This window comes from Leptonychotes weddellii, chromosome 9 (assembly GCF_054177405.1).
Source record: "Leptonychotes weddellii isolate Sample4059 chromosome 9, ASM5417740v2, whole genome shotgun sequence".
NCBI classification, from domain to species: Eukaryota; Metazoa; Chordata; class Mammalia; order Carnivora; family Phocidae; genus Leptonychotes; species Leptonychotes weddellii.
This window is the reverse complement of record NC_138377.1, coordinates 68843190-68858136: the sequence shown is the minus strand read 5'-3', so window position 1 is coordinate 68858136 and position 14947 is coordinate 68843190. Positions and strand designations below refer to the sequence as shown.

Sequence of the window (14947 nt, the reverse complement as noted above, 5' to 3'; positions counted from 1 at the left end):
AAAAATTCAAAAAGAAAAAGAAAAAACAGTTAAAAAAAAATTAACTTTGAAAGACTAAAGAATCATGGTAAAAAAGCCGTGAATTCTATGTGCAGTATTCCCCTAGCGCTGGAGTTCTGCCGTTCTCATTGATCGGTAAACTTGGTCTTGGCTGGCTGTTCTCGCTGATCTTCTGGGGAGGGGCCTGTTGCCGTGGTTTCCAAATGTCTCTGCCAGAGTCGGAATTGCCCCGCCCTTGCCCCCTCCCGGCTAAGTAATCTGCTCGGGTTTGCTCTCCGGGGCTTTTGTTCCCTGCGAGCTTTCCGTACAGCTTTGGAGGCGGAGAGTGAAAATGGCGGCCTCCCAATCTCTGCCCCGGAGGAGCCGAGAACTCGGGACCTGCTCCCTAGTGAGCCCCCAGAGAAAAGCCGTCAGTCACTCCTGTCTTCCCGGTCTCCGGCTGCACTCCGTGCTCACCCGGCCTGTGACCGCGTGTTTCTATTTCCGGCACCCGACCCCGGGTGGAGTCTCCAAACCCAGCAGATCCCTGCGGTGGGCTCCCGCGCGGCTCCTCCCGGGGGAGGAAGGTGAGTCTCCCCGGATCTGCCACTTGTTGGGTCCCTGCTGGAGGAGCAGGGGCCTGACTGTGCCGCGGATCACGGTTAATGGCAACCCTGAGCTGAGAGCCCGCGCCTGGGCTCCGCCTCTGCAGCCGGCTTCCCTGCTCCGATACCTGGGAACTCTGCCGCACTCAGGCACCCCCGGTCTTTCTGTGACCCCGAGGGTCCTGAGACCACACTGTCCCGGAGGGTTCCACCCCCCGCCTAGCCACCAGACGTCCCTCGGCGGAGCAGACTTTTAAAAGTTCCGATTTTGTGCTCTGCGGCTCTATCACTTGCCAAAAGCGGCCGACGGAGGCCCCTCCCCCGCCGTCTATCCTCCCGAATATCGCCTCGGATTCACTTCTCCGCACGTCCTACCTTCCAGAAAGTGGTCGCTTTTCTGATGAGAGAGTTGGTGCTATTCCTTTCTTCGATCTCCTGTTGGGTTTGTAGGTGTTCAGAATGGTTTGATCCCTATCCAGCTGAATTCCTGAGAGGAGACGAAATCCAGGTCTCCTACTCCTCTGCCATCTTGCTCCACCCCCAATAATCTTTTATTTCTAATGGAGAGGGTCAAAATGTGGGAAAGCTAAGAAGACTACTTGGATTCATGGTCAAATATTTGGATTAAATTAAATTGCTCCCCACCCTCAACCCCCACCACCTTCCATGCTAAGCTAAACCTTTTAATTTGAGATTGAAAGCATTAACCATTACTGGTAACATTTTTCATCCTTTAGTAGAATGAATATTACCAAAAGACTAAGGCTCAAATGTATTAATACTGGATTAAGTTGTATATCCTTATGAGGTTTGTATCATGGAAGGACTATTTTATGCTGTAGATTCAATACATAAGGCATTTACAAACCACTAAAGCAATAAAAACAAACTTTTCTCACATAAATAATGTCTGAAAAATGATCTTTATATCTATGTGTGTGCTATGGTAGTTCTTCCAAAGCTGTCACTATCATAGAAATGAGTAGGACAAGTACATTCACTAGCTCTTTTGTAAAACGTGAAAGGCAGCTCTCAGAACTTCATGAAACTTGCAGGATAGTCTAACGTCCATAGGTACTTACGTTTTCTAAATGGTGGTTTCAGTTGGCCACTTCTTTAAAAGAGTTGATCTACAAAGAAGCACTGGGTTTCTAGATATATCTAAATATCACTTACTCTATTTTTGTCAACTTTTAATCTACAGGTTTTTAAGACTAATGCTATCCAGTTCATTCACTTGTTTTTATATCTTCGAAGTTTGTAAGAAGTGGTTGCGTTATTATACAGTATACTAAAATTGTGCAGGGGAGAAAGTTGACTGAGGCTTTATCTTAATTAAAGAAACAAATTACGTAAAGACCTTTTTTTCTTCTATTTAGTAAAATTTAATCTGTAATAATCTTACCTATTTCCCAATTCTTAAAATGAATAAAGAGTAATTTATTTGTTGTTGTTCTAACATAGTATTTTTAGTAAGTTTTTTCATAACTTGATAATGACTTTTTGGTAGAATCATCTACTTATGATCTACTTGTATAGTACAATTACAGAGAAAGTTTTACAAATATAACCGAAGACTTCATTGTTTGCTAATGAATGATCCCTAATAATCATATCATCCTCAGTGATGTCTATTTAATTGTTGATTTGTTGATTTTTTATAATTGTTTCATTTGTCAGATCTTCATTTGCATACTTACTGCAAACAGTTCTTCAGTATTACTTTAATTCATATGAAGTCTTGCAGTTTTTTCTGAGCATGCAATGTGGGAGTATTTTTTGTTCTCTAAATCTTTGTGATTCCTGAGTTTGGATGGTGAGTAATGCCATGTGGTCTGATCCATTGGATCCCAGGTTTTGGATGGAGAGCATCAAGAGTTTGGATAGTGGGGAATTTTTTTCTGAAAATTTACGTTAACTTCTTCAGTATCTGAGCTCTAACTGCTAGAATTGTGATAGCAAAGGTTATCTGTTTTTACATTCTATAACCTGGATATTTATAAGACTGGATGTTGACTTCATGGGCAGGGTTAGATTGATGGTAGTTAAGAGAGAGGTTTGGCTGATTTTTAAATGATGTCTTTAAAATTAGCATTATCTTTCCATACAATGAAACTTTTGCCTTTCCACAAAACATTGTAACTGCAGATGTTCAGGTAATTAATACTAGGATTTAAGGGAACCCTAAATACGAGCATTTCATAGGTAGAAAGGAGCGACTTCTAGATGGCTTCCATCAGAACAGTTTGCAATAAATGAGTGCTCTGCTCATTTTTGTTATAGAGAACTTTAGACCTTTGGCCTAAGATTTGAATGATGCACTTTATCTTTCCACTCTGTGGTCCTCTTGATACATTCTACCTACACACTCACTGCCTGAGAGTCCTTCAACCACAAAAATGTTTCAGTTTCCTGCAACCCATGGATATTCTATTGAGTGAAATCTTGGTGTGTTTATTAATTATTTTAGTAACTGTTACTATTTGGGGAAAATAGAAACTGATCCAAAGCCTTTCTTTTTTTCATAAATTAGAAGCAAAGATTTAATGATTAGATGGTTTTGATGGTTTTCAATTATTCAGTTGGCCAAATATATATAGGTAACAATATCAGAAATCAAGAAAAATACTGTTTCATTTAAAATGTAAATGACCTAACGTAAGACTTGTTTCTTTCTGTGTTTTGAAGTTGATTCTTATCTGACTGGACAATGCTCATTCTGTCTTTCTAAATGTTAGTTTTTCTTACTTTTAAAGGAGCTGCTGGTTCATTAAAATTCACCATCATCCTTTTTGTTTTATTCTCCAGGCCCTGAACCAGTTGTTTGAGAAGATCATGGCTTTAGACATTGATGAGCGCCACCTCCTGCGTCTTGGTCATGGGGAAGAAGAGCTGGAGACAGAGAAAGATTTCAGCAGGTGAGCAAATGGGGATGAGTTTTGAAATGATATACAAAACAATTTTTAACCTTCTCCACTTTTTCTTTATTAAAGAAACACCGAGAGACAAGAGTCATGAATAATACAATTTGATTTTGAAAGATTCTAGCATAACCTACTTGTAGTTGACCTAAAAGTCTGGTCATGATCTCCCTCAGCTCCAGTTTTGTGTGTTGATGCCTTGTTTTCCTAAAGAATACAGTTACTTCAGTAAAGAGAGTTATCTTGTTCATCTTTTTAAAATTGCAGATTCCCATTTGTTCTCTATTTATTGAGGTGATTTTTAATGTTGCCAACTCAAACTGTACAAGTTTACCTGATTCCACATTTCATCCAGACATTTAATTTGCGTGTATTTTAGATATCAATTAAAAAATTGGCTCATTTAATAAAACACAAATGAAGATTAATGACAGTATAAGCTTTGGGGTTGTAAATCTTATTACAGCTACTTAATTGCCATTTAGCTGGACTTTATGTTTAACAATACATGAAATAAAATGACTAAAATTTTACAAATCAGATTTCTTCTGCTGTTAGTATTTTAGGTTTTCTATTCACACTTTCTTTATAATAGTTCATTTATTTATATTTAAACCCATTTTTAAAGCATGATTTCAGACAATAATCATAACAAACAGCTGCATATATTTAATACAGCCTTTGGCTATTAAACATGACCTTTGGCTAAATTGATCATAGACATCAAAAGAGCTAAAGGAGTGTTAAATTATTATGTTGCATCTATTTTGAGTTCCTGTATCGCAGGAGCTCACCAAACATTTGTTAGCTTTAAAAAATCATAGGGCAAAGAACGACACACATTAAGTTATTTGAGGCTCTAGATTCTTAATTTTGGATTAGCCAGAGATACTTCTCTGAATTCTTGCCGTGAATATTTCTTCAAATTCAACTTACCAGAGTGGGCTAGACTCTAAAATTTAATAAGCCAGCATTCAGTGAACATAAAGGTGCTGGTGAAATGCTAAATACTGTAATTATAATTACACTGCAGTAGAATTTATAGTTTTTTTTAAATATTGTAATAGAAGTAGAACTTTAAAAAAATATCAGATAATAACAACTTTCTGAAGACAAAAATACTTTTTGCTTTCTGATACATAAGCCAAGTCCCAGGTCTTATTGGTAGGTATGTGCTTGTTCAGTTGGACATATTCTTTCATTTCTCCCCTTTTATAGTAATGAAAAAGAAAAACAGTATCATTTCATAATAAAAGTACTATCATTTTCCCTAAAGAAAATTTTTCAAACTTTGTGAGGTAGTAGAAAGGGAATGGTTATCCATAATTCCACTACTCCAAAACAACTTTTTGTTAGTTTTCTTCTTAATAATCATCTGTAAACATGCTATTATTTGTAACTGTTGTATACATTGCTTCTTTAAGTTAAGACTTTATTTTTTTAGTATAATTTGAGATTTACGGAATAATCGCATAAATAGTACATAGAGTTCCATTGTATTTTGCTTTTTAAATTTAACCCTATATCACAAGAATTTTGGTATTTTATTACACACTTTTTATAAGCATCTTCAATTTTTTTCTCATTACCAAAGTGTTAATTATAGAAAAAGCATTAAACTCTAGATAAGCAAACAGAAAAAGGTTACCTGGTGTAACATTTATATCCTTCTAAGTTGGAAAATTCTTTAAACATAGACTCTGTCTTATATCCCTTTATTCTCAATCATTCTTGCTGGCTCAAAGGTGAATTTCTGATCTGTGGCATTCAAGAACATGATTTCCCTCTTTGTCCAATCTTTAAACATGACAGCAGCAATGTTTATGCTATTTTAATTTTTGTTTAATGTTAAAAGGTTGTTATAGAAGGCACTTTGTTGGGGCGCCTGAGTGGCTCAATTGGTTGAGCATCTGCCTTCAGCTTGGGTCATGATCCCAGGGTTCTGGGATCGAATCCCACATCGGGCTCCTTGCTCGGCTAGGAGCCTGCTTCTCTCTCTGCCTCTGTCTCTCTCTGTCTCTCATGAGTAAATAAAATTTAAAAAAAAAAAAAGAAAGAAGGCACTTTGTTATTGTGGAAAGAGTTCTGATTCACTGCTGTTTTCTTAATTACATGCCTCTGAGCCAGGTACTCTTCAAATTTCAGTTTTCCTACTCATTCAGCAAATATTTATGAACCTACTAGGTTAAGGTGCCAGGCTACATGCTGGGACAACAAAGAATGGTCAAATACATTTTTAAATTAATTTTCGAAGCCTTTAGAACTAATCTACTTCTATGATAGTATAAAACAGGGTTATTCAAAGCAGCCAATCCATAAACTATGTATTCTTGATCTGTGTTGAGATGAACTAGCACCAGAATGCACTGTACTGTTTCCCTTTTTGTGAAGGTCTTGTTATTAAAAAAAAAGAAAAAGAAAAGAATTAAATGGTACATTTAGAGACACAATTGATTTTCCTTCCTCACAGACCACTAACTAACATGTTTGCAGATCAACACTGATCCAAGAACTACCACTTATATTAAATATAAACAGTGTTTTCTACTGGTTTTTTTTTTTTTCCATTTGGCCATTTATACTTTTTATTATGGTTTTTTTAAAGGTTTATTTATTTGAGAGAGAGAGAGAGAGAGACAGAGAGCGGCGGGCAGGGGTGGGGGGGTGTTGGCCGGAGGCAGAGGGAGAGAGAATCTCAAGCAGACTGTGCTGAGCATGGAGCCCAATGAGGGGCTCAATCCACAACCCTGAGATTATGACCTAAGCCAAAACCAAGAGTCGGATGCTTAACTGACTGAGCCACCCAAGGCGCCCCTATTACGATTTTCTTAAATGTTTTGCTGACAGTTTGCTTAAAAATCTCTTCATTACATAATTTTGCTTTTTTGCTTATTTGAAATTTCTAGATATGGAAGAGTTAATTATGTCCTGGCTCGAAGAATAGAACTTTTAGAAGAAGTCAAACGATTACAAAAGAGTCTAGGAGTTCCAGGAGATGCTTCATATACTTGTGAAACTGCAGGCTATTTCTTCTTATATCAGGTAAGAGATTAAGAGTTTTCAAATCATATGGTCTTCAGTTGGAAACTGGGATGGGTTCTTGAAATTCTTTGTGAAAGCCTATTTTTTTGTTGAGTAGATTAAAATGTATGCTGTTGCCAAAGCTATATTTGTGAATATTAAATGTTTGTATTTCCTATTATCTTTTATTTTCTTGGCTAAATAGCTTCGCTTGATGACTCATTCAATGAAAGGCCAATGTTGCTACTTTTTAAATTTTTTTCCCTTTTCTTTCTTGCTACTGACAAATTTTCTAATCTCTCTTTTTGTTTTTATTACTGTAGAAATATAACTAAATATGCTAGCTACCCAGTGGTAACAAAGTATAGTTCTGTAACCTGCTTCTATTCATATTAATCAGTTAATGAAGAAAAACATATTCTCCTTTCAAATTTCCAAAAATAAATTACGTTTTAGAACTAATTTCAAAGTAGGAGTTTAAGTTAAAAATTCTTTTGACTTCAGTTTAGAGGTGTGCTTTTGCTTTGGTTAGGGTTAATTTTTTAGGTGTGAAAACCATTAAGAAATAGAAAACTAAATAAAATGAACAAAAATAAACCTTAATAGTTTACTAATAATTTTAAGCAGATTAAGGCATAATCATATAATGGAGAATTTTATATAACTTTGTTCTCTTTGTACTCATGCTATTTGTATAGTTTTAAGTCCAAATTGTAACATTGAAATTTTAAAATGTATATGAAAGAATAGGTGTATGCTCATAAGTAAATACCCAGACCAGTTCAATCCATTCAGAATGATCAGATTCCGTGGTTTCTTGTGACACAGAGAAGATATACATCATCTTGCAAAGTAGCCTGCATTGGACTCAGACAGTTTAGAACTTTGAATAATGGAGTAAAGATCATGCCTAAATGTATATTTGGCACAAAATAAAAATCACTAGGCTCTCCGTGAAAACTACTTTAAAAGTAGGAGAAATAATCTATAAATTTGTGGAGGCTTAAGTAATCGATTTGGGAAAAACAAACTTGAAGCTTCACAGTACAGATCAACAATTTTCAACATGTTAAGAATCACATTGGGAAAGTTATTTTAAAAGGAAATTGTCAAGTTCTGTCCCCAGAGATTTCTCTTTCAGTAGGAGGTGGTATCCAGGAATCTAAATCTTTATTTAGCTTCTCAGATGTTCTGCCTAAGAACCACACTTGGAGAAACCCTGACTGGGAGAATTACCAAAATTGAGATTAAGCAGGAACCGCATGGTAGAGGCATAGTAAAACATACCAGGATAACTATATCACAAAAGTCATAAAATGAGCTTTCAAATATATACTCAGTTTAACAGAAGTGCTTTGTAAATATACTAAAGAGAATTGGAAAAATTATAAAGGTCTGGGAGAAGGGTTGACATTTACTAAAATGCTGCTAAAACCATATATGGAGAAAAACTGAGATAATGAAAAAATACAGAATTTCTTTGTCCAGAGAATTGGTTTTTTTGTTTGTCTTTTAAGCATCAGTAATACCATTTTGAGTATACATGGAAAATCTGTTATGTCTGAGATAAAGTCCCATAGATGACACTGAGGTTCTTTCCAGTTTATATATATTTGTAAATTATTTATATTTTCATTTATCTTTATATATACACATACATTTTTTCTTTTGAGAGGGAGAGCGTGGTGGGCAGTGTGGGGAAGAGAGGCAGAGGGAGAGAGAAAATCTTACGCAGGGTTCACACCCAGTGCAGAGCCCAACTGGATCTCATGACCCTGAGGTCAAGACCTAAGCTGAAACCAAGAGTCGGACATGTAACCGACTAAGCCACCCAGGCACCCCTAGTTTTTCTATTTTTGATTAAAGAACCTTTTTTCTATAATCTTAAAGGTCACTTTTTAAAAAGGGCCCTCTGTCAATGACTCAGATAAGAAATGGTCCTGTTAGGTCAGGGATTGCTTTTCTTTCCCTTTACTTAGTAGATCTTATTACTAGATTTCTTTTTTATTTTATCATTTAAAACATAATAATTAGCTAGGAATTTTAATTTCAAGTCCCTTTTTTTCATAGGTCATGTCTCGTTGGGAAGAATATATTAGCAAAGTGAAAAATAAAGGTAATACGCTGCCAGATGTTACGGAAGTCTCCACTTTCTTCCCTTTCCATGAATACTTTGCAAATGCCCCTCAGCCCATTTTTAAAGGCCGATCTTATGAAGAAGACATGGAAATTGCTGAAGGGTGTTTCAGGCATATTAAGAAAATCTTCACTCAGCTTGAGGTAAGGATTCTCAGGTTTTTTAACTTGCCTTTAAAGGCTTTAAGTTTAGATGGTTTTTTTGTTTTTAATGAAGTAAATGTGGAATATTCACATCTTACAAACCAGATTGTTACTTTTAAGTGAGATTATTGGAAACATTTATAGCTTTAGTTCAAGAAATGAGTAAAAATTAAGATTTAAATTTAATCCCCATTATTCTGACTTTTCTGGTGTAAAAGTTAGCATTTAAGAAAGGAATGCTTCCCTCAAGAGATTCAACAGTGTTTCTTTGAATTGGAATCTGAGACTGCCACTTCCAAATGATGGAAAACATTTGAAGACTATAGCAGCCCCAGTCAGGCTCAGGGATCACATTCAGGCTCAGATTCCACAGTAAGATGATTTAGGATTACTCAGGTAACAGGGGCAATGACTTTGTCTGTTTTGTCTTTGTACCTTTTAGATAAGATGATATCTCTACTTCCTAGAGGAGTATCTGGCACATAGTATATGTTCAGTAAATATCAATGCGTGGTGTTGGTAGGGGGTAGGTGGATAGATGGTAGGTACAGAATAATAAATATATAGTATAATAATAAGTAAAATTTTAGAACCTACAAAACAATATTAGAGTATGTTTATGATTATATAAACAAAGTAAAAGGATAAAAACATTTAATTCATAATAGTAGCTGTCTTAGGAGGGGTGGGGAGAGATTTGAACAGAGTCCCTCTCCTGTACCTGTCATGTTTTAACTATTTAAAAAACAAAAATGTTAAAAATATCTGAAGTATGACATAATGTTCAGAATTTATAGGACTTGATATTAGGTTTGGGCTTGTTTGCTCCTCATTTAATATCTATTGTCCATCATTTTACCCTGCTCTATGGGGATCTTCTGCCACGGTCAGAGGTGGGCCTGATCCTTGGAGGTTTAATTTCCTGGCTTCCCATATTAGCTGACTTCTGGCTGGGTTTAGCCAATAAAAATGTGGCAGAAATAGAGAAGCTAGGATATTGCTCCACCAATTGTCTTAGGTTTCATCTCTTCCATGGCTCCAGTTTCTGTTGGCCTGGCTTCCTATGATTGTTGTAGCTTATTCTGGTACCGCAGTCCCACTGCCTCCTTCCCTTATCTGTCCTAGCCTAGGAATGGTCAAACTTCCTGCTATTGCTCATCTCTCAGTTACCTCAGCCATTCGTTCCCTGGCTGGCTTATGTGCTCCTTTGTCACCGGTGAAATCAGACCCCCTGCATTAAATTTCCTTTGTTATGAATACTTGAAAAAGTTTCTGTTTTTGTGGAAGGACCTTGAGTAGATACTGTGGTGATATTTTATTCAGTATTCTTGTTGATAACTGTCAATATTTTACCTTATACAAAAACAGTCCAAATTATAGCTTGAGTGTCAGTTATTATATGAACTCAATTAGTACCTAATTAATAATGAACAGAATTGTGATTCATTAGGCTTAGTTTATGATATATTAATTAATCAGGAATTAAGTCTAATAAACTGGATTATGTGAAAGTATGCATGAAACGTGTTTATTTTCCTAAAATACTCTCTCTGACCCCCACTCCCATAGGAATTCAGAGCTTCTGAACTGCTTCGAAGTGGACTGGACAGATCTAAATACCTTCTGGTGAAAGAAGCCAAAATCATTGCTATGACTTGTACTCATGCTGCCTTAAAACGACATGATTTAGTCAAGCTAGGTTTCAAGGTAGGGACTTACAGTTTCGTTCCTCAATTGATCATCTATTCAGCTGTTAGGTTTCTCTTTTCTCCCCTTTCCTTTCCTTTTCTTTTTCTTTTTTCTTTTAATTTTTATTTTTTTATTTAAATTTTCCTTTTCTTTTCTTTTCCTTTCCTTTCCTTTACCGAGGCCGTTTCCCTTGAAGATTGGCTTACCTCTTACTGACATTCACATTTATAATTCCTTAAAAATGTCTTTTCTGAAAGTGATGAAAATCTCTGATGTTTATATGATTAATGAACTCTAGACCTGATTCTTCTAAGTCTGCTTATCAGTAATATGTCCATTAAGTAACATAACCATATGATTATCTAAACAAATTGTAATATTTGTTAAGGTAAATTGATTTTTCACTATGTTAAAAAAATCTCCAAACATAACTAAAAACTATAAAAATAACATTTGACAATGTTTTTTGCCTATTAGACATTTGTATCTTACATTGTTCATGTTTTAAATACACATCCACTCCCACTTATTTGTTCATTCAGTAGATGGAAAACCTTCCATGTGAGGATATGGAATACTCTTATTTATAAGACTGTAGATGAGATATTAAAATGATTTCATCATATGATAAAGACTGGAGAGCTAATGGGCACCATAGCCTGATAACCTATGACTTGTTTAAAGTGGAATGTAGTAAATAAGCAGTAAATTTGAATTTGCAGACTCTTTATAACTTTGCTAGTGATACTGGCCTAAACTCTGACTTTTATGCAAGTCATTTAACTTCTCTGCGGTTGGTTTATCTGTTGTTTAAAATAGGGTTTGTGTACTGCTTTGAATTCAAAGTTAGAAAAGCATTTGTTGTTAATGAAAGTGACTGACAATTTTTAAATGTTGTGAGCTCACTGGAGGATAAGTGCTAAATAAATTCAAGGTGATAGAGTAGTTGCTATTTGGATGGAAGGTTCCTCAGCTGCAAGGTTAGCACAAGCACGATAATTTATTAAAAGGTCTGTGAACTTATGTTAGTGGTGTGAACTTACCCTTTTGCAAATTAGTAGTGAGAATTTTTCACCTAAATATTTTGTTCTTGGGGCTGACATAGAAAATATGCTTGGTATTTGATATTAAATCATATCGGTTTAATAACAAGGGAAATGATGCAATCATAATTAACATTTTATGGTGTTGTGCAGCTTTTCACATGCATATTCTAAAAAACATTACTTGTAGCTTATCAAACTTTCATTAATCATTTACTTACAATGTGCTATACATATATAGTTAGCATGAGTGCTGATAGTATTCCTTAGATCTTTTATATTTTTAAGTTTGAAGTTTTATTTTTATCAAACTTCCCCTGCATCTGGTTTATGCATTTAAAAACCTTGTAGAGCTACTTAACATGAAGAAAGGGCAGTCCCCTACTTCCCTGATTAGCCATTCCTTCAACTCTTAGTATTTTCTGTGTTCTTTTTATCTGTATCAATAAAGAATGTTAAATTTGCATTTTAGGGGTACCTGGGTGGCTTAGTCGGTTAAGCATCTGCCTTGGTCTCAGGTCATGATCCCAGGGTCCTGGGATCGAGCCTCTCGTCGGGCTCCCTGCTCAGCGGGGAGCCTGCTTCTCCCTTTGCCTGCCGCTCCCCCTGCTTGTGCTCTCTCTCTCTCTCTGTGTCAAATAAATAAATTTGCATTTTCGACATTGTGTTTTGACCCTGTGCCATCCCCAGGGAGACATGCATGCACAGTCATGTGCTCTTTTCCTGCCTTAATATGCCCAGTATGGTTATGTCATAATTTTACTTTGTGATTAAAGTCGCCTTTTAAAAAGCAGAATCTATAGATACATTTTTTGTAAGTTAAATTGCATTAGATTTTCAGAGTTATTTTTCAGAAAGCAGGCTCTTTAAACCATCTTGGGCTGCTCCCACTCTGTTTTGCATATCATGTCTATTATCCTCAGAGTCCACACAGGGACTTGTGAGAAAATATGGATCTTAGAACTCTTCCTCCTAAGCTCCCATGAGGATGACCTAATTAATCCTTGTAATAGGGAAATTCAGCATCAGATAGAGCTAGAGAAGACACCTATCCACATACCTTTAAGTATTTTCAATAAGGAACAGTACAGAATTGAACCTTAACTTTCATCATTGGATGTCCAATGGAAATTCATGTCAGCTACTTGTCTTGGACAAATAAATACAACCATAGTTTTGTAAAAGTGAGTAGCACAGAAATTACAGTATATGTGAACAACTCATTTAAAAACAGAGTTAATAGGGCACCCTGGCAGGAGCTGAAATTGGAAGAAAATATACCGTAATAAAATAAATAAAAAATAAAAGAAAGTTAATTAAGCATAAAGAGTAAATATGCTACTACCTTCCACCTTCCAAGGAAACAAAATAAGAGGAGAAAACATGGGGCACCTGGGTGGCTCAGTTGGTTAAGAGGAGAAAACATTAAAAACACAAAACAAAGGAATTCTAATTTGTACTTAGTGAGATTCTCAAAGAAGGTATTTTACCAATAAGACAAGGAAGAGGATGTCACACTAAGTAACAAGCAGAATTAGAAGTAGAGGGGAAGGAAAACATGTTGAGAATAGATCTAGAAGAGAATTGAGCAGATGGGAGAGCAGTAATCATCAAAGAAAATGAAATTTCCTTATGTTGGAGAAAGACTTGTTTTTTCATTATTTTATAAGTGTGCAGTGCCTGATGTTACTGGAAACTGGGCTAATGGAAGGATGCAGGCATCAAACAAGTAAATATACAGATAGAATTACATATTGTGATGTGCTATGAGACAAAGGAAGAGAGTTCTGTGGAATCAGGTTTAACTTGGGAGGTCAGAGAAGACATGGATAAAGTGGGTTTTAAGCTGGTACTTTAAAGATGAGGAAGAGCCAAGCAGACAAAAAATGAAGAGCATATAGTACTGCAGAGGGCCTAAGGCCAGAATGGTTTTGCCATTTCTAAGAAAATGAAATAGGTCAACATGGCTGAAGCTTAATTAGTAAGGAGGAAGGTGGCATTTAAAGTAGGAGAGGAAGACGGGGGCCAAAATGAATAAAGGCCTGTATTAATACACCTTTTACAGGCCTTTTCAGGGCTCTTTTTCCTAAGATAAGTGGAAGCCAGGGAAGGGTTTGAAACCAGTTGGTGACATGATCTGATGCCTGTTTTATCAGTGGTTTAGGGGAGGCAAGCCAGGAAGGGGATGGGCTAGTAAAAGAGATTTCTGGCAGTAGTCAGAGTGGTGGCTTAGATTTTAGTGGTGGTGGTAGTAGAAATGAAGAGTTTTGAAGATAAAACTACATGCTTTGATGACAAATTGAATGCCAGGGGTAAAATAGAGTTAGATTGTCAAGTGCTGGGTAGGATTCATAAGGGGAAAAAAAATAGCCCAAAAAACTACCCAGGGTAAGAATACCAATGGAAATGACCTCATATATAATCATAAATTGATTCTTTCTTATGTAGAACTTAAGGAACTGAGTTGAAAATAACTAAATTGATATACAATGTAAGAAATGATATGCAGGATCTCTTCAAGGTAGAATTGTATATTCAGGGGCCTTCCCTGAGGTTACAGACTTGAACTAGAAAAGCAGGGGCATCATGATAAAAAAGATTATGAACTTTCTGTTTGAATAATTTGTATGATGTTATTTTTATCTGAAATTATTTGGGATTTTTTTGGATAGTTGTTATAGTTATGGTGGTAGTTGTTTGGCTTTCAAGCTGTCTTTTTTTTTTTTTTTTTTTTAAGATTTTATTTATTTATTTGACACAGAGAGAGACACAGAAAGGGAACACAAGCAGGGGCAGAGGGAGAGGGAGAAGCAGGCTTTCCACAGAGCAGGGAGCCCGATGCGGGGCTCTATCCCAGGACCCTGCGATCATGACCTGAGCCAAAGGCAGACGCTTAATGACTGAGCCACCCACGCGCCCCTCAAGCTGTCTTTTTAACAAGCTTTCCTTTTTCTCCATTTCTCAGTATGACAACATTTTAATGGAAGAGGCTGCACAGATCCTGGAAATAGAAACTTTTATACCTCTTCTTCTACAGGTAAGAAACAGAGATCTGAGACAAAGAAAGAGTTTGAAGAATTCTGGGGAACAGTGTCAAAAAGCTACACAGTTTTGGGGTGCTAATTGTCATAATTACATATTCTTTTTAACTTCATTATGTTTGCTATTCTATTTTAAGCCTATAAACTTCCTTTAATCTAGTCACTGGTTATTTAGTAGTTTGTTTTGTTTCCAGGAGTACTATTTAAAAATTCATAGTTTATCTTTAAGTTTTGAAAAGACAGTAATTTTAATCAAGAAAATTACATTGTTAAGCAGTCTGGAGGGTAGATGAGCTATTTTTTTCATTTCCTTTGTTAGAGTTGTTTCTGGAATTGTTTTTGATGTTCACTGAGTACATTGCTTTTCT

At 36.0% G+C, this 14947-nt stretch overlaps 1 protein-coding gene across 1 annotated transcript in view; it reads left to right on the top strand.

Annotated features, from left to right (window-relative positions):
* The window catches only part of AQR (aquarius intron-binding spliceosomal factor), a 93947-nt gene that overhangs the window by 65224 nt on the left and 13776 nt on the right, over positions 1 to 14947 (top strand). Inside the window, exons 24-29 of the mRNA XM_081831843.1 lie at positions 1789 to 1844; positions 3341 to 3502; positions 6412 to 6547; positions 8597 to 8806; positions 10376 to 10513; positions 14504 to 14575. Of these exons, the coding sequence (XP_081687969.1) occupies positions 1789 to 1844; positions 3341 to 3502; positions 6412 to 6547; positions 8597 to 8806; positions 10376 to 10513; positions 14504 to 14575 (774 nt within the window). The remainder of the gene's footprint in view (positions 1 to 1788; positions 1845 to 3340; positions 3503 to 6411; positions 6548 to 8596; positions 8807 to 10375; positions 10514 to 14503; positions 14576 to 14947) is intronic.